The sequence below is a fragment of the Saccopteryx leptura genome, chromosome 3, assembly GCF_036850995.1.
Source record: "Saccopteryx leptura isolate mSacLep1 chromosome 3, mSacLep1_pri_phased_curated, whole genome shotgun sequence".
Taxonomy (NCBI): Eukaryota; Metazoa; Chordata; class Mammalia; order Chiroptera; family Emballonuridae; genus Saccopteryx; species Saccopteryx leptura.
Window position 1 is genome coordinate 16838079 of NC_089505.1, and position 15440 is coordinate 16853518.

Genomic DNA, 15440 nt, shown 5'->3' on the forward strand with positions numbered 1-15440 from the left:
CCCCCCACTCTCAAAAATCAATAAATTTTAAAAATTGAAAGTGATAGCCTGTCCTGTAATGGCGCCATGGATAAAGCGACGACCTGGAATGCGGAGGTCACCGGTTCGAGGACGTGGGCTTGCTCGGTCAAGGCACATATGGGAGTTGATGCTTCCTGCTTCTCTTCTCTTTCTCCCCTCTCTAAGATGAGTAAATTAAAAAAATCTTAAAAAAGAAAATTGAAAGTGATAGTGAGGTACCCGATGGTACTAGTCTAAATAATTTCCATCCCAATTGAGGGCCACACCCTCCAGGGGTAGGGGTGAGCACTGCGCAGGCGCAAACCTGCCCGACCCGCCTCTGTCGGCCACACCCACTCCCGCGTCCGGCGCGCGCACGCCGCCCGGCGTCCTCGCTCCCGGTCGTTTCTCCGCGTGCGCGCTGGAGTGGCCGAGGCCACCTCCGGCACCGGAAGTGGCCTTGGCGAGTTTTCCTTTAAATTCTCGGTTAGCTGAAGCTTCTCAGGGAGCAGGTTCCTGTTGGACGCGGCACCGCTAGGACGGCGAGCGCAGAGCAGGGTGGTTGGAGCGGGGCAGGGCCCCCCTTGCCCCGGAGCCCCGCTCCGCCCTGTCCCTCTACCTGACGGTGGGCGGTTAACGAGGAGCCTGGGCCTCCACAGGTGAGTGTTCGCTTGCCTTGTGCTGCGGGGATCCCCGACCCCCACGACCGAGTCGGTGAGGGACGCCGGGGCCTGCGGGACGAGACCGCTGCGCATCCCGCCGGCAGCCTGCCCGTGCCTGCGCGGACGTCTTAGGTCCTTGCTGTTGTTGACACCTGTGGCTTAGGTGACGGTCCCCTCACCCGAGGAATCCTGTTCAGGCGGAGACCTTGGGGAGCTCCCGCGGATCCCATCTCTAGGCCTGTGTCATTAGAGACGTTTCCGGTCAATAAAACATGTTTTTATTCTTTTCTTTTTGACGGATCCTCTCCCGCATCCGTCCACGCTCCCGCCCCCGAACTCCTCACCCGGAAAAACTCCGAATAGGTGTGTGTGATTGTTGGTATGTGCGATTGTTGAGGATCTTGTTTCTTATTTAGTTTATTCGGAGCGGAGGAAGGTCAAAGCCGCTTTTTGTTCGGAGCTGGTATCCTTTATAAAATTTGTGTCTCGTAACATTTGTTTCATATAGTATATGGTGACGAAGTTAGAGGTGAATAGAGATCTGTAAGTGCTTTACGGTGCGTAATCTCAGGCCCTTATTGAACCTATGGTACTTTTCTCTTTTCACTGTGAAGTGCCACTTTTCTATCAGTTACTAACTTCTAGCAGCATAGTGTTGCACCCTTCTTTTTTGAAAGCACTCATTTATGTCTTTGAAATCACACCTTTAGTCACTGCTGGAAACATTCCTTAATGTTTTAGAACGTGTTGTGGTAGATCTCTGCCACATTGTAACAATGACAGAACACTGTGTCAAGAACGATTCTTGCATTGTTCATAAATGTGTCATTATGCAGCCCTGTTGTCTGTAATCAGACAGTTTTCACAAAGAAGGGGCAATATTCTTTTCATTGTATAAATATTAATAACTTGTGGCCTGTATTATGCCTTTAAAAAAAGGCAGTGCCCATCAACTTTTTAACATTCCTAGACAAGGAAAAATTATATAAAGTTCCTTTATGTCATTAGTTATTCAAGAAGCATTTACTAGACATACTGTGTAGTCAACAATGGATTCTGTATTTTATTTTGAAATTGGTATTACAATTCTGACAATGCTCAGGATTAGAGAATCATAGCATTTACTGTGTTAGCATTATTGAATTTGTTTACAGCAATGTTTTTTCTTAGCTACTTGACTTGTTAAAAAGATAGTGTATCAGGCCCTGGCCGGTTGGCTCAGTGGTAGAGCCTCGGCCTGGAGTGCAGGAGTCCTGGGTTCGATTCCCCGCCAGGGCACACAGGAGAAGCGCCCATCTGCTTCTCCACCCCTCCCCCTCTCCTTCCTCTCTGTCTCTCTCTTCCCCTCCCGCAGCCAAGGCTCCATTGGAGCAAAGTTGGCCTGGGCACTGAGGATGGCTCTATGGCCTCTGCCTCAGGCGCTAGAATGGCTCTAGTTGCAGCAGAGCGACCCCTCAGATGGACAGAGCATCGCCCCCTGGTGGGCATGCTGGGGTGGATCCCGGTCAGGGGCATGCGGGAGTCTGTCTGACTGCCTCCCCATTTCCAACTTCAGAAAAATACAAAAAAAAAAAAAAAAAGATAGTGTATCAGATCAAAATAATCAATGTTAATAACATGCTAAATAGATTTTGCTGTGGTGTAAAGCCAGGAGCCAGGGCCACTATCCCAGCAGCCTGGCCCATGCAGGTTCGCATTGGATTCGGACAGTCGGTAAAGAAACAACGGAGCCAAAAACTGATGGGCTGTCATCTTTAATTCTAGCTTGCACCCGGTGGGCAAGTAAAAACATACACTGGGCTCCAAAACCCACTCACATTCAGTGCTCACAAAGCTACTGACTTATCCGAGTTTCCTAGAATCAAAGGTTTCTAGCTCACCAGACTTATTCACTTCTGTTCCCCATCTCCTTCTCTCTGCACAAACTCTGCACAAACTGGCTTCTCACTCAGCACTCCGCCATCTTGGCTGCTTCTCCTGGCCTACTCCACATGGCCTCCTTCTGCTCTCTGCTCTGCTCTCTCCTCTAATGATAATCTCAGGAGCCAAGAGCCCAAGCTCCCGTTCTGTCCCCACTTTATAGTGTAGAAATCAAAACCTTTAATCCAATATACAAAATAGGGAAGTCTCTAATACAAAGTCACTTATCTGGGGCATGATGGGATTGTGCCACCCCACATCAAAAAGGGTGGGGAAGGCTTAATCCCAAAACCAAGCCCCAGGCTCCAAGGATCCTGCCTGCCCACAGCCCACCCCCAACACACATTAATATCACCTGGGTGGCCCTGGCCGGTTGGCTCAGCGGTAGAGCGTCGGCCTGGCGTGCGGGGGACTCGGGTTCGATTCCCGGCCAGGGCACATAGGAGAAGCGCCCATTTGCTTCTCCACCCCCTCCCCTCCTTCCTCTCTGTCTCTCTCTTCCCCTCCCGCAGCCAAGGCTCCATTGGAGCAAAGATGGCCCGGGCGCTGGGGATGGCTCCTTGGCCTCTGCCTCAGGCACTAGAGTGGCTCTGGTCGCGGCAGAGCGACGCCCCCTGGTGGGCGTGCCATGTGGATCCCGGTCGGGCGCATGCGGGAGTCTGTCTGTCTCCTGGTTTCCAGCTTCGGAAAAAGTAAAAAAATAAAAATAAAAATAAATAAATAAATAATATCACCTGGGTGATGGCCTCCATGTGGGCAGCACTATTTTAACAAAGTGAGCATAATATATTTTATCTGCCCAACATGTGGTCTTTATTGATATGGCTTTTAAATTACATTTAAATTGTTATATTCACAGATTTGTTTTTGCATTGTTTAAGGTAAATATAAAGAAAATTTACTAAATACATGTCAAATATTTGTATTCTTTTTCTGGGCAGGCTGTTTTTTGGTGCTATTTTTATAAAAAGATAACATTTTTGTGCTTCTTGTGTATTTATCATATAATTTTAAGGGTAAGAAAAATGTATGCCATGCTGTAATTGGTCACAAGTCAGTCACTGCTTATTCATAATCATCAGTGACTGACTGTAAATTAGCATATGGTTGCTTTTGTATCCTAGAAATGAATACTTTTAAAATTGCTTAATATTGTATTGACATTTTTAAAATTACACTCATCTTGTTCACTGAAATGCCTTAGGAAAATGCATGATTGAGCTTCATCTGTTTTTATTTTATTTTATTTTTAATTAATTTATTTATTCATTTTAGAGAGGAGAGGGAGAGACAGAGAGAGAGAGAGAGAGAGAGAGAGAGGAGAGACAGAGAGAGAGAAGGGGGGAGGAGCTGGAAGCATCAACTCCCATATGTGCCTTGCCCAGGCAAGCCCAGGGTTTCGAACCGGTGACCTCAGCATTTCCAGGTCGACGCTTTATCCACTGTGCCACCACAGGTCAGGCTGTTTTTATTTTAAAACATCAGTTTTGCAGATATTTTTAACATTGATGCTGATTTTTTTAGCTTGTGTTTAATCATCTATGCTTGTTTACTGTTACTAAGCAAAGAAAAATACACCTAGAATAAATAAAATTATATTCTTTTTACTAAACTACCAGGATTTCAAGGTCTCATTCTGTCTTATTTTGTCTTCAGTGTAATTCCTTGCAATTCAGTAGGTGCTCAGTAAGTATTTCTTGAATGAATGACCAATGCACATTAATGGTAAAAACTGCAATGTAAGTGGAATTCTGGCTAAGGTTCCTTTACAAATTAAGTGGGTAAAGTATTCTTTTTAGGTGTGAAATAGGAAAGGCTCTGTGTTGTTTTGAAAGAGAAGAGGAATCTTAAAATTCAAATATTTGGATTTGTTGCCTGTTGTTTTTTAGTGTCTTTTTTTTTTCTACATTTCTATATATTTAATTACTATAACATTATATTACTGTAACATTCTTCCCCTTGATCCTGGTGAGCTATAAGCTTTCTGGTTTCTGGTGCCTGTCCAGTAATGCTTGTTGTCTTCATGTTGGCAGAAAGGTAGATATTGGTGGGGAAAGAGAGGGAAGAGAGTTGGACACTATATTTTATGAAACTAGGAATGCCTGCTCCAGGGAGAAGCCTCAAGGTTCCATTTAGTCTAATCTGATAGAAGGCTCCAGTATTCATAGGCTTGATGGCACGTTAGAGGAAACCATTGTGTCTGGAGAGGTCCATTGTCCCTCAGCCCTCAGGCTCAGGTTTGGGGGAGTTTCCTTAAGGCACTGCTGTCAGGTGTTTTGGGGAAGCAAGAGGGAAATGATTTCGTTGTAGAAGAGGCACCTTGGGTCAAAAATGGGTGGGAAACTCTGGGAGGTACAGACCTGAGATGGTTTACAGCAAGGAGAGGTAGTGCGTCCCCTCCCAAAATTTTCAGTGTCTTGGATCACTCCTTTTCCCTAATCTTAGAGAAGAAAAGGACACTTTAAGACTCTTCATGGAAATACCATACCACATTAAATATTGTTTGCTAGAAAATTTGTGGTATTTGACTCTCTTTTTTTGTGTGTGTGTGACACAGGGAGAGACAGACAGGAAGGGAGAGAGATGAGAAGCATCAATTCTTCATTGTGGCACCTTAGTTGTTCATTGATTGCTTTCTCATATGTGCCTTGACTGGGGGCTACAGCAGAGAGAGTGATTCCTTGCTCAAGCCAGTGACCTTGGGCTCAAGCCAGCAACCATGGGGTCATGTCTATGATACCACCCTAAGTCAGCCACCCTACGCTCAAGCAGGATGAGCCCATGCTCAAGCCGGCAACCTCAGGGTTTTGAACCTGGGTCCTCTGTGTCCCAGTCTGATGCTCTATTCACTGCGCCACTGCCTGGTCAGGCTATTTGACTCTTACTTTAATTAAAATTTCATGATGCATCTTATTTAGTTTTAAAAAAATGGATTTAATCAATGAACAACTAAGGTGCCGCAACTATGAGTTGATGCTTCTCATCTCTCACCCTTCCTTTCTGTTCCTCTCTCTTTCGCTTAAAATAAAAAAAAAAGGATTTAGTCATTAGCTAAATCATAAATACTCAGGCCATATAAGCAAAAGGGTTGTTCTGATAGAATAATATAAAGAAAAAGTTTACTGTGAGATAAAGCAGGCATTGCTACATAAGGTTTTTTCTTTAATAACCTTTATAACACAAGAGTCTAAATTTTTGGACAGTCTTTTTATACATCTTTTATTATTTGAACCCAGAGTTAGTGTTAAAGTTTGTAGTGGTTAAAATATGGTCTCTAGGCTTTTTCTGAAATATATTCATTTCTTTAAATATTGCCAGATTTGGTTCTGGGTAGACCCAGTTTCTTTCTGTCCTCCTGCAGTGGTATTTTAACAATGACAAAGATATGTTCTTGAAAGTTAGAGCATCTCATAAATTTACTCTGTTGAGGCCCTGGCGTGCAGGAGTCCTGGGTTCGATTTCCGGCCAGAGCACACAGGAGAAGCGCCCATCTGCTTCTCCACCCCTCCCCCTCTCCTTCCTCTCTGTCTCTCTCTTCCCCTCCCGCAGCCAAGGCTCCATTGGAGCAAAGTTGGCCTGGGCGCTGAGGATGGCTCTATGGCCGCTGCCTCAGGCGCTAGAATGGCTCTGGTTGCAACAGAGTGATGCCCCAGATGGGCAATGCATCGCCCCCTGGTGGGTGTGCTGGGTGGATCCCAGTTGGGCGCATGTGGGAGTCTGTCTGACTGCCTCCCTGTTTCCAACTTCAGAAAAATACAAAAAAAATTTTTACTCTGTTGACATTCATTTGAAAAGAATGATGTCTTTGGCTTAGAGACTACAAAAAGAATAGGAAAAAATATTTTTGTCTAACATTTAGTCATCCAAGCGTGTTTTTTTAAAAAAAATTTTTATTTATTCATTTTAGAGAGGGGGGGGGGGAGGAGCAGGAAGCTTCAACTCCCATATGTACTTTAGACCAGGCAAGTGCAGGGTATTGAACCGGCAACCTCAGCATTTCAGGTTGATGCTTTATCCACTGCGCCAACACAGGTCAGGCCCAAGCATGTTTTGATAACTATTTTCAGTAATCACATGTTTCTATGATAACCAGGAACTTTTCAGGTCATTTGTTAATGTGACTTTGGAGTGACTTTACATGTTTGTTAGGAAAAATGAATTCATTAGCTCCTAAGGAATTTTATCTGACTAGGAAGAAGTATTTGTAACACAGAGAACCTTCAAAGAAGGCCTGGAGTGATTTTTTTTGTGCTTTAGGCCATTGAATCACGGCCCTCAAAAAAAAGAACCACTCATGCCTGACCTGTGGTGGCGCAGTGGATAAAGTGGCAACCTGGAAACGCTGAGGTTGCCGGTTCAAAACCCTAGGCTTGCCTGGTCAAGGCACATATGGGAGTTGATGCTTCCTGCTCCTACCCCCTTCTTTCTCTCTCTCCCCTCTCTATAATGAATAAATAAAATCTTAAAAAAAAAATGTTAAAAAAAAGAACCACTCATATTAAAGTAACATTTAGATTTTTTTTTAATTGGGGAAAGGGAAAAAAGATCAGGAGAAAGTCTATTAAGAAAAAGAGGAAGGGCCCTGGCCGATTGGCTCAGTGGTAGAGCGTCGGCCTGGCGTGCGGAAGTCCTGGATTCGATTCCCGGCCAGGGCACACAGGAGAAGCGCCCATCTGCTTCTCCACCCCTCCCCCTCTCCTTCCTCCCTGTCTCTCTCTTCCCCTCCCGCAGTGAGGCTCCATTGGAGCAAAGATGGCCCGGGCACTGGGGATGGCTCCTTGGCCTCTGCCCCAGGCGCTAGAACGGCTCTGGTCGCGACAGAGCGAGGCCCTGGAGGGGCAGAGCGTTGCCCCCTGGTGCGCGTGCCGGGTGGATCCCGGTCGGGCGCATGCGGGAGTCTGTCTGACTGTCTCTCCCCGTTTCCAGCTTCAGAAAAATAAAAGAAAGAAAGAAAGAAAGAAAGAAAGAAAGAAAGAAAGAGAAAGGAAAGGAAGGGAGAGAGAGAGAGAGAGAGAGAGAAAGAGAGAAAGAAAGAAAGAAAGAAAGAAAGAAAGAAAGAAAGAAAGAAGAAAGAAAGGGAAAGGAAAGGAAGGGAGAGAGAGAGAGAGAGAGAGAGAGAGAGAAAGAAAGAAAGAAAAGAAAGAAAGAAAGAAGAAAGGAAGGAAGGAAGGAAGGAAAGGAAGAAAGGAAGAAAGAAAGAGAGAGAGAAAGAAAGAAAGAAAGGAAGGAAGGAAAGAAAAAGAAAGGAAAGAAAGAAAGGAAGGAAGGAAGGAAGGAAAGAAAGGGAAAGGAAAGGAAAGGAAGAAAGAGAGAAAGAAAGAAAGAGAAAGAAAGAAAGAAGAAAGAAGAAAGAAAGAAAGAAAGAAAGGGAAAGGAAAGGAAGAAAGAGAGAGAGAGAAAGAGAAAGAAAGAAAGAGAAAGAAAGAAAGAAAGAAAAAAGAAGAAAGAAAGGAAGGAAGGAAAGGAAGAAAGAAAGAGAGAGAGAAAGAAAGAAAGGAAAGGAAAGAAGGAAGGAAGGAAGGAAGGAAGGAAAAGGGAAAGGGAAAGGGAAAGGGAAAGGGAAAGGAAGAAAAAAAAAGAGGAAGGGAAAGAAAAGATTTGGGAGGCCTGATAACCAGGCTCATCCAGATCTACTCACTGTATTCTGTGCATCTGGCCTCGTCTTCGTTCATTTTTCCTCAAAGATTTTATTTATTGCTTTTATACAGAGAGGGGAGCAAGAAGTATCAACTCATAATTGCTTCACTTTAGTTGTTCATTCAATGCTTGTTGTATGCGCCTTAGCCAGCAGGCCCAGAGTTTCAAACCGTCAGGCAACCTCTGCGTCTCAGGTTGATGCTCCATCCACTGCGCCACCACAGGCCAGCCAGCTATCCTCTTCTAAAACTGTTGCCCAGACTAGGTGTCACAATAGGGCATGTGTAATTTCAGAGCAGGGGCAATCACACAGCTCTGGGAGTGATGAGTTGAGGATCCAGGAATGTGAGTGCTGAGGGTCAGGAACAGGACAAAGGTAAGAAATCTCAGTAAAGACAAAAACTTGGCAGCCTGATCAGGCGGTGGCGCAGTGGATAGAGCGTTGGACTGGGATGAGGAGGACCCAGGTTCGAGACCCTGAGGTTGCCTGCTTGAGCATGGGCTGATCTGGTTTGAACAAAGCTCACCAGCTTGGACCCAAGGTCACTGGCTCAAGCAAGGGGTTACTCGGTCTGCTGAAGGCCCGTTGTCAAGGCACATATGAGAAAGCAATCAATGAACAGCTAAGGTGTCGCAACGAGAAACTGATGATTGATGCTTCTAGTCTCTCTCCGTTCCTGTCTGTCTGTCCCTATCTATCCCTTACTCTCTCTGTCCTGTAAAAAAAACAAAGACAAAAAACAAAAAAAAAAACTTGGCAGTATTCGTTCATTTAAAGATTAATTGAGCCTGACCAGGTGGTGGCACAGTGGATAGAGCGTCGGACTGGGATGCAGAGGACCCAGGTTCGAGACCCCGAGGTCGCCAGCTTGAGCGCAGGCTCATCTGGTTTGAGCAAAGTTCACCAGCTTGGACCCAAGGTCGCTGGCTTGAGCAGGGGGTTACTCAGTCAGCCGAAGGCCTGGGATCAAGGCACATATGAGAAAGCAATCAATGAACAAATAAGGTGTCAACGAAAAACTAATGATTGATGCTTCTCATGTCTCTCTATTCCTGTCTGTCTGTCCCTATCTGTCCCTCTCTCTGACTCTCTGTCTCTGTAAAAAAAAAGAAAGAAAGAAAGAAAGATTAATTGAATGTCTGCTGCGTGCCAAACATGGCTCTGGGCGCTGCAGATATATCAGTAAGTATTGATACAATAGTAGAGAGCCGTGATCCCTGGTCAGGGAGCTTTTATTAAGATAGAATATTATCAAAGTGACTCCAGAGAGTTACTTTGGTCATGGAATTCTTTTTGTTTTGGATCTCACATGCCCAGTTTTGAGTTACTTACATATTTTAGTTCATAACTGTATTGCTTTGTAGCAAATTATCCTAAAACTTAGTGATTAAAACAACAAACATTTATTACTCATGGTTTCTTTGCTCAGGCTCTGGGCTTGGCTTAGCTGTGTCCTTCTGATGTAGGGTTCTTCACAGGTTGTACTCCAGGTCTCAGGGCTGCAGTCTTTTCAAGGCGCAACTGAGGGGAGTCTGCTTTCATGCTCCCGGCACAAAGTGCTTGGCAGGATTCAGGTCCTCTGGACTGTTGGAATGAGGGCCGTTTATGTGATTGGAATTATCTTCTACTTAAAAGGTGGGTAAAATACACCCATAAAAAACCCTCTGGCCTGACCAGGTGGTGGTGCAGTGGAAAGAGCTTCAGACTGGGACATGGAGGACTCGGGTTCGAAACCCCGAGGTCGCCAGCTTGAGCACGGGCTCATCTGGTTTGAGCAAGGCTCACCAGCTTGAGCCCAAGGTCACTGACTTGAGCAAAGGGTCACTCGGTCTGCTGTAGCCCCCCAGTCAAGGCACTTATAAGAAAGCAATCAATAAACCACTAAGGAGCCTCAACAAAGAATTGATGCTTCTCTTCTCTCTCCCTTGCTTCCTTCCTGTCTGTCCATCTGTTCCTGTCTGTCTCTCTCTCTCTCTCTCTCTGTCACACACACACACACAAAAAGGAAATGCTTTAAAAAAAAAACCTTCTGGACCTGGAGGTTTTAAAAGGAGGGTCTTGTATTAAAATTTTTTTTTCATTTTTTTTATTTTTTATTTTTCTGAAGCTTGAAACGGGGAGTGACAGTCAGACAGACTCCCGCATACGCCCGACCGGGATCCACCCGGCACGCCCACCAGGGGCAATGCTCTGCCCACCAGGGGGTGATGCTCTGCCTCTCCGGAGCGTCGCTCTGCCACGACCAGAGCCAGTCTAGTGCCTGGGGCAGAGGCCAAGGAGCCATCCCCAGGGCCCAGGCCATCTTTGCTCCAATGGAGCCTTGGCTACGGGAGGGGAAGAGAGAGAGAGGAAGGAGGGAGGGGGGGGTGGAGAAGCAAATGGGTGCTTCTCCTATGTGCCCTGGCCGGGAATCGAACCCGGGTCCCCCGCACGCCAGGCCAACGCTCTACCGCTGAGCCAACCGGCCAGGGCTTTCCATTTTTTTTTTTTAGAGAGACAGGGAGAGAGATGAGAAGCATCAGTTTTCATTGTAACACCTTAGTTGTTCATTATGCTTTCTCATATGTGCCTTGAGTGGGGGGGGGGGGCTTCAGCAGAGCCAGTGACCCCTTGCTCAAGCCAGCGACCTTGGGTCCAAGCTGGTGAGCCTTGCTCAAACCAGATGAGCCTGCACAAGCCGGTGACCTCGGGGTTTCGAACCTGGGCCCCCTGCATCCGAGTCCAACACTCTATCCACTGTGCCACTGCCTGGTCAGGCTAAACTTTGTGGCATTAAGGGAAAAAGAAAAGAGTTCAGGCTGCACTTACAAGAGTGAGCAAGGATTGACCAGGACAGTGGAAGTCAAAAAAGGTACAGCTAGAAAACGCTCACCTGACCTTGTTTACCTGTGGGCTGCCTTGGCTCCCAAACACAAAAATCCAATCACCATCTGTCATTTCCATTGTTTCTCAGAATTTTATGTTTGATTCTGGGGTCCATCAACTTCCTGTAAAGTAACTGTGGTTCTTTTAGGATTGGTTTTCAGGACGAGAACCAGCAGCTATTTTGGAATCCTGTATTGCCTTGTATTTAGGAATTGAACCTTGTAACTGAGATTAAAGATGTCTGGGTTTGGAGATCCTAGTGTATATCCTAAGATCTAATATATGACATGCATTAGTCAAGTCTGACTGGTAAAGGAGCAATAGTTATACCTTCAGCTGGTTATAGAATGAGAACGACCAAAGATTGGCAAAGGATAGAAGCCTGAGGTGGCTGGTGTGACTTTGATATCCCTATTTCTCCAGCTGATGTTGAGATCCCACCTCTCTAATCTCTGTCCTAAGGATCCTAGCACTCACTCTCATCTGCTCTAGTGTAACAGTGCTTGTTTTTAGCTACCCACCGTAAAGCCAGTAGCCACGGCCACCTGGCCCATGCAGGTTCGCATTAGATTCGGACAGACGGTAATGAAACAACAGAGCCAAGACCTGGTGGGCCATTACCTTTAATCCTAGCTTGCACCTGGAGGGCATGTAAAAACACACATTGGGCTCCAAAACCCACTCATTAAGCGCTCACAAAGCTACTGACTTATCTGAGTTTCCTAGAATCAAAGGTGTCTACCTCACCAGCCTTATTCACCTCTGTTCCCCATCTCCTTCTCTCTGCACAAACTCTGCACTAACTTGCTTCTCTTTCAGCACTCCTCCATCTTGACTGCTTCTCCTCTCCTCCACGTGGCCCTTCTCTGCTCTCCTGCAGCATGGGCTCCTCCTAGAATGTAATCCCTCTTCTCCCAGAACAACGTGATCTCTCTTCCTTTAAAACCTTTTGGCGCGAAAGCCCTCCCCCAACACACATTAATGCAATCACGCCCATCCCAAGCAATCACCTGGGCAACGGGCTTCCAGGTATGCAGTGCCATCTTTAACAAAGTGAGCATAATGTATCTTATCTGCCTGTATGGCTAGTAGCCACGGCCACCATCACAACCGCCTGGCCCATGCAGGTTCACATTAGATTTGGACAGTGGGTAATGAAACAACGGAGCCAAGAACTGGTGGGCCATTACCTTTAATCCTAGCTTGCAATTGGCGGGCAAGAAATACACATAGTGAGAAAACACTTCCCTTTCCATTCAGGGCTCCTAAAGCCACTGACTTATCCGAGTTTCCTAGAATCAAAAGTTTCTAGCTCACCAGCCTTATTCACCTCTGTTCCCCATCTCCTTCTCTCTGCACAAACTCTGCACAAACTGGCTTTTCTTTCAGCATTCTGCCATCTTGGCAGCTTCTCCTGGCCTCAACATGGCCTTTCTCTGCTCTCCTCCCTGCTCTCTGCCCTCTTCCTAGAATGCAGTCACCCTTCTTTTTAAAACCTTTTGGCGTGAAAGCCCTCCCCCAACACACATTAATACGATCACACCCATCCCAAGCAGGAAGGGCAACTAATGTTATTACCTGGGCAACAGACTTCCACGTGGGCAGCACCATCTTTAACAAAGTGAGCATAATATATTTTATCTGCCCAACACTGCCCAACACCACCCACCAGCATTTCCTACTAATGTTGCTTCCTGTAATCTGATTCCAGGCTGTATGGATATAATTACTTTCCCATATCTATTTGACAGGATATCCTTCTGGTCTTATATCTAACACATAGTGAATCTGACGGATATTTCTGGTTGACCTGCCATCATCCTCTTTGTCCTGTCCATCTGCTAAACATTATACATGAAATTAAACCCAGAATATTTGCTTGGCATATTTTTCCACAGAAAACTTCATCCCAGAGTAAAGAATTTAAATATCCAACATGTAAGAGCCATTGCAGGCTCTCTTAGCCTTAAGTTTTTTTGCATGGCCTTAACCATAATAGGGTGGGGGAGGAAGATGTCTGGAAGTACAGTTTTACAAAACACCTCTGGCTAGATGAGATTAAGCTAGGGAGAGAGACCCCCCCCCCCCCCCCCCAGGCAGAGAAGTTATCTCTGTTCATCTATGAGACACACCTATTTGGATATCCCACTGACACACAAAAGGAGTCAAAAACGATGATCTTATTTTCTTCCTCTATTTCTGCTCAGCTTTCCTGTGATCTTTCAGGATTCTTTCATTTTTTAGTTCCCATGCTTGGGACTTCATTCATTTCCAACATCACACAAATTTCTAAGTACTCTCAGCAGTTCTTTCACCACTTTTCAAATTTGTTTTATGGTTTTATTTCCCCAAAGCCACAACCTGAATCTAAATCATTGCCCTCTCAAGAGCACACAGATCTCTGTGACCTGTGGTGGCACAGTGGATAAAGCGTCAACCTGGAATGCGGAGCCTGCTGGTTTGAAACCCTGGGCTTGACCTGTCAAGGCACATACAAAAAGCAACTACTGCAGATTGATGCTTCCTGCTTACCCCCCCTCCCTAAAATTAATAAAATCTTTAAAAAGAAAAAGCACTCAGATCTTCCTGACTTGGAACTATTACTTCCTGCTCCTCCTCCCTTCTCTTTCTCTCTCCTTTCTCTAAAATCAATAAATAAACTCTTAAAAATACCCCAAAATGGGCCTGACCTGTGGTGGCACAGTGGATAAAGCGTCGACCTGGAAATGCTGAGGTCGCTGGTTCGAAACCCTGGGCTTGCGTGGTCAAGGCACATATGGGAGTTGATGCTTCCAGCTCCTCCCCGCCTTCTCTCTCTGTCTCTCTCTCCTCTCTCTCCCTCTCTGTCTCTCTCTCTCTCTTTCTCTCTCCTCTCTAAAATGAATAAAAATAAATAAATTTTAAAAAACCCCAAAAATGGTATCTAACATTCTCCAGTTGTTCTGCAGATATTCAGTAAGACTTGTGTGCCGTACACTGAGGATACATACAGTCTCACACTTTTCAGATGCAAATTCTACTCTCAGAACTTCCTTTAGTAGAGATGAGACCTGTATAGGTAACCTGTAACTCAGAGTAGACAAGAGCCTTGAAGTGGAGTCCCAGGGAAGTGCCAGGGGACTTGAGAAGGGGAAGAGTTCATTTTGAACGGAGAAGTTCCGAGGTAGGCCCACTGGAACAAATGCCATCCGAGCTGGGCTTTGCCGCATAGGTAGAGTTTGGCTTGGGGAACTGAGAAACTCTGGTGGGTTGGAACTAGTATGAGCAAACATATAGGATGGAAGATTGTCATGTGTGTGTGCTTATGAGCTTCTGGAGGAGCCCTAGAAAGTATACAGACTTTAGAAAAACTCTTTGAAGTACTTATGTTTAATAAACATATAATATGAAATGTTTCTTTTTCCTTTTTTTTTTAGCTTACAATTGAGCATGAGTCTTCTTATGATTAGTGAGAATGTAAAATTGGCTCGTGAATATGCGTTGCTTGGAAACTATGACTCCGCGATGGTCTATTATCAGGGAGTTCTTGACCAAATGAACAAATACCTGTACTCAGTCAAAGACACGTACCTCCAGCAGAAATGGCAACAGGTGAGAAGCGTCATCTGTGTATTTTAAATGCTTTCAGTACTTAGAAAATTTCAATAGATTGTCAATGCTTTTTGCAGTTACACATTGAGAATGTATTATTTATTACATGGATTTGTATATGTTACTTGAAACTTGATTTTTTTTTGAAACTTGATTTATTATATTAATAATAGTATATATTCACTATCACTATTATCAGTTTTACTCAATTATTCTGTTAGGATCTAATGACTTTTTATTCTGAATATTTTTAAATTTAATTTTTTTTTATTACTAAGTGAGAGGTGGGGAGGCAGAGAAACAGACTCCTGCATGCGCCTTGACTGGATCCTCCCAGCAAGCCCCCAGATTTACATATAAATATACATATATATAGAGAGAGAGTCAAGATTGCTTTTAAAGAATATCTTGGTTGTTTGTGAATGGAGCCTTTTATATTCTGAAGCCATATTTTTCAAACTGCAATCCACTAGTGAGTTATGAAATTAGTGGATTCTTAACAGCATTTAAAAAGTCAAATAGCATAAAAAACCCAGCAAAGTGAAACTTTCAAAAGTATTATTTTTTATCAAACTTTAAAGTTACAGCTAACTTTTCAATTGGTTATGCAATCTGAATAAGAACTGTAAGTCAGTAATATGGTTTAATTAGCCAGAATATTTAATTCATTTTATCAGAATTAAGTTTGAAATTGAAAACAAAGAATTAATGAACCATTATTAAAATTTCAACACAGTGTGGCCCTGGCCGGTTGGCTCAGTGGT

General features: G+C 44.7%; 1 protein-coding gene across 1 annotated transcript in view; it reads left to right on the forward strand.

The window, feature by feature from the left end:
* Window positions 1–410: 410 nt before the first annotated feature.
* The window catches only part of KATNA1 (katanin catalytic subunit A1), a 40056-nt gene continuing 25026 nt past the window's right edge, over window positions 411–15440 (forward strand). Inside the window, exons 1-2 of the mRNA XM_066373019.1 lie at window positions 411–659; window positions 14502–14676. Coding sequence (XP_066229116.1) covers window positions 14515–14676 — 162 coding nt within the window. The 5' untranslated portion in view covers window positions 411–659; window positions 14502–14514. The remainder of the gene's footprint in view (window positions 660–14501; window positions 14677–15440) is intronic.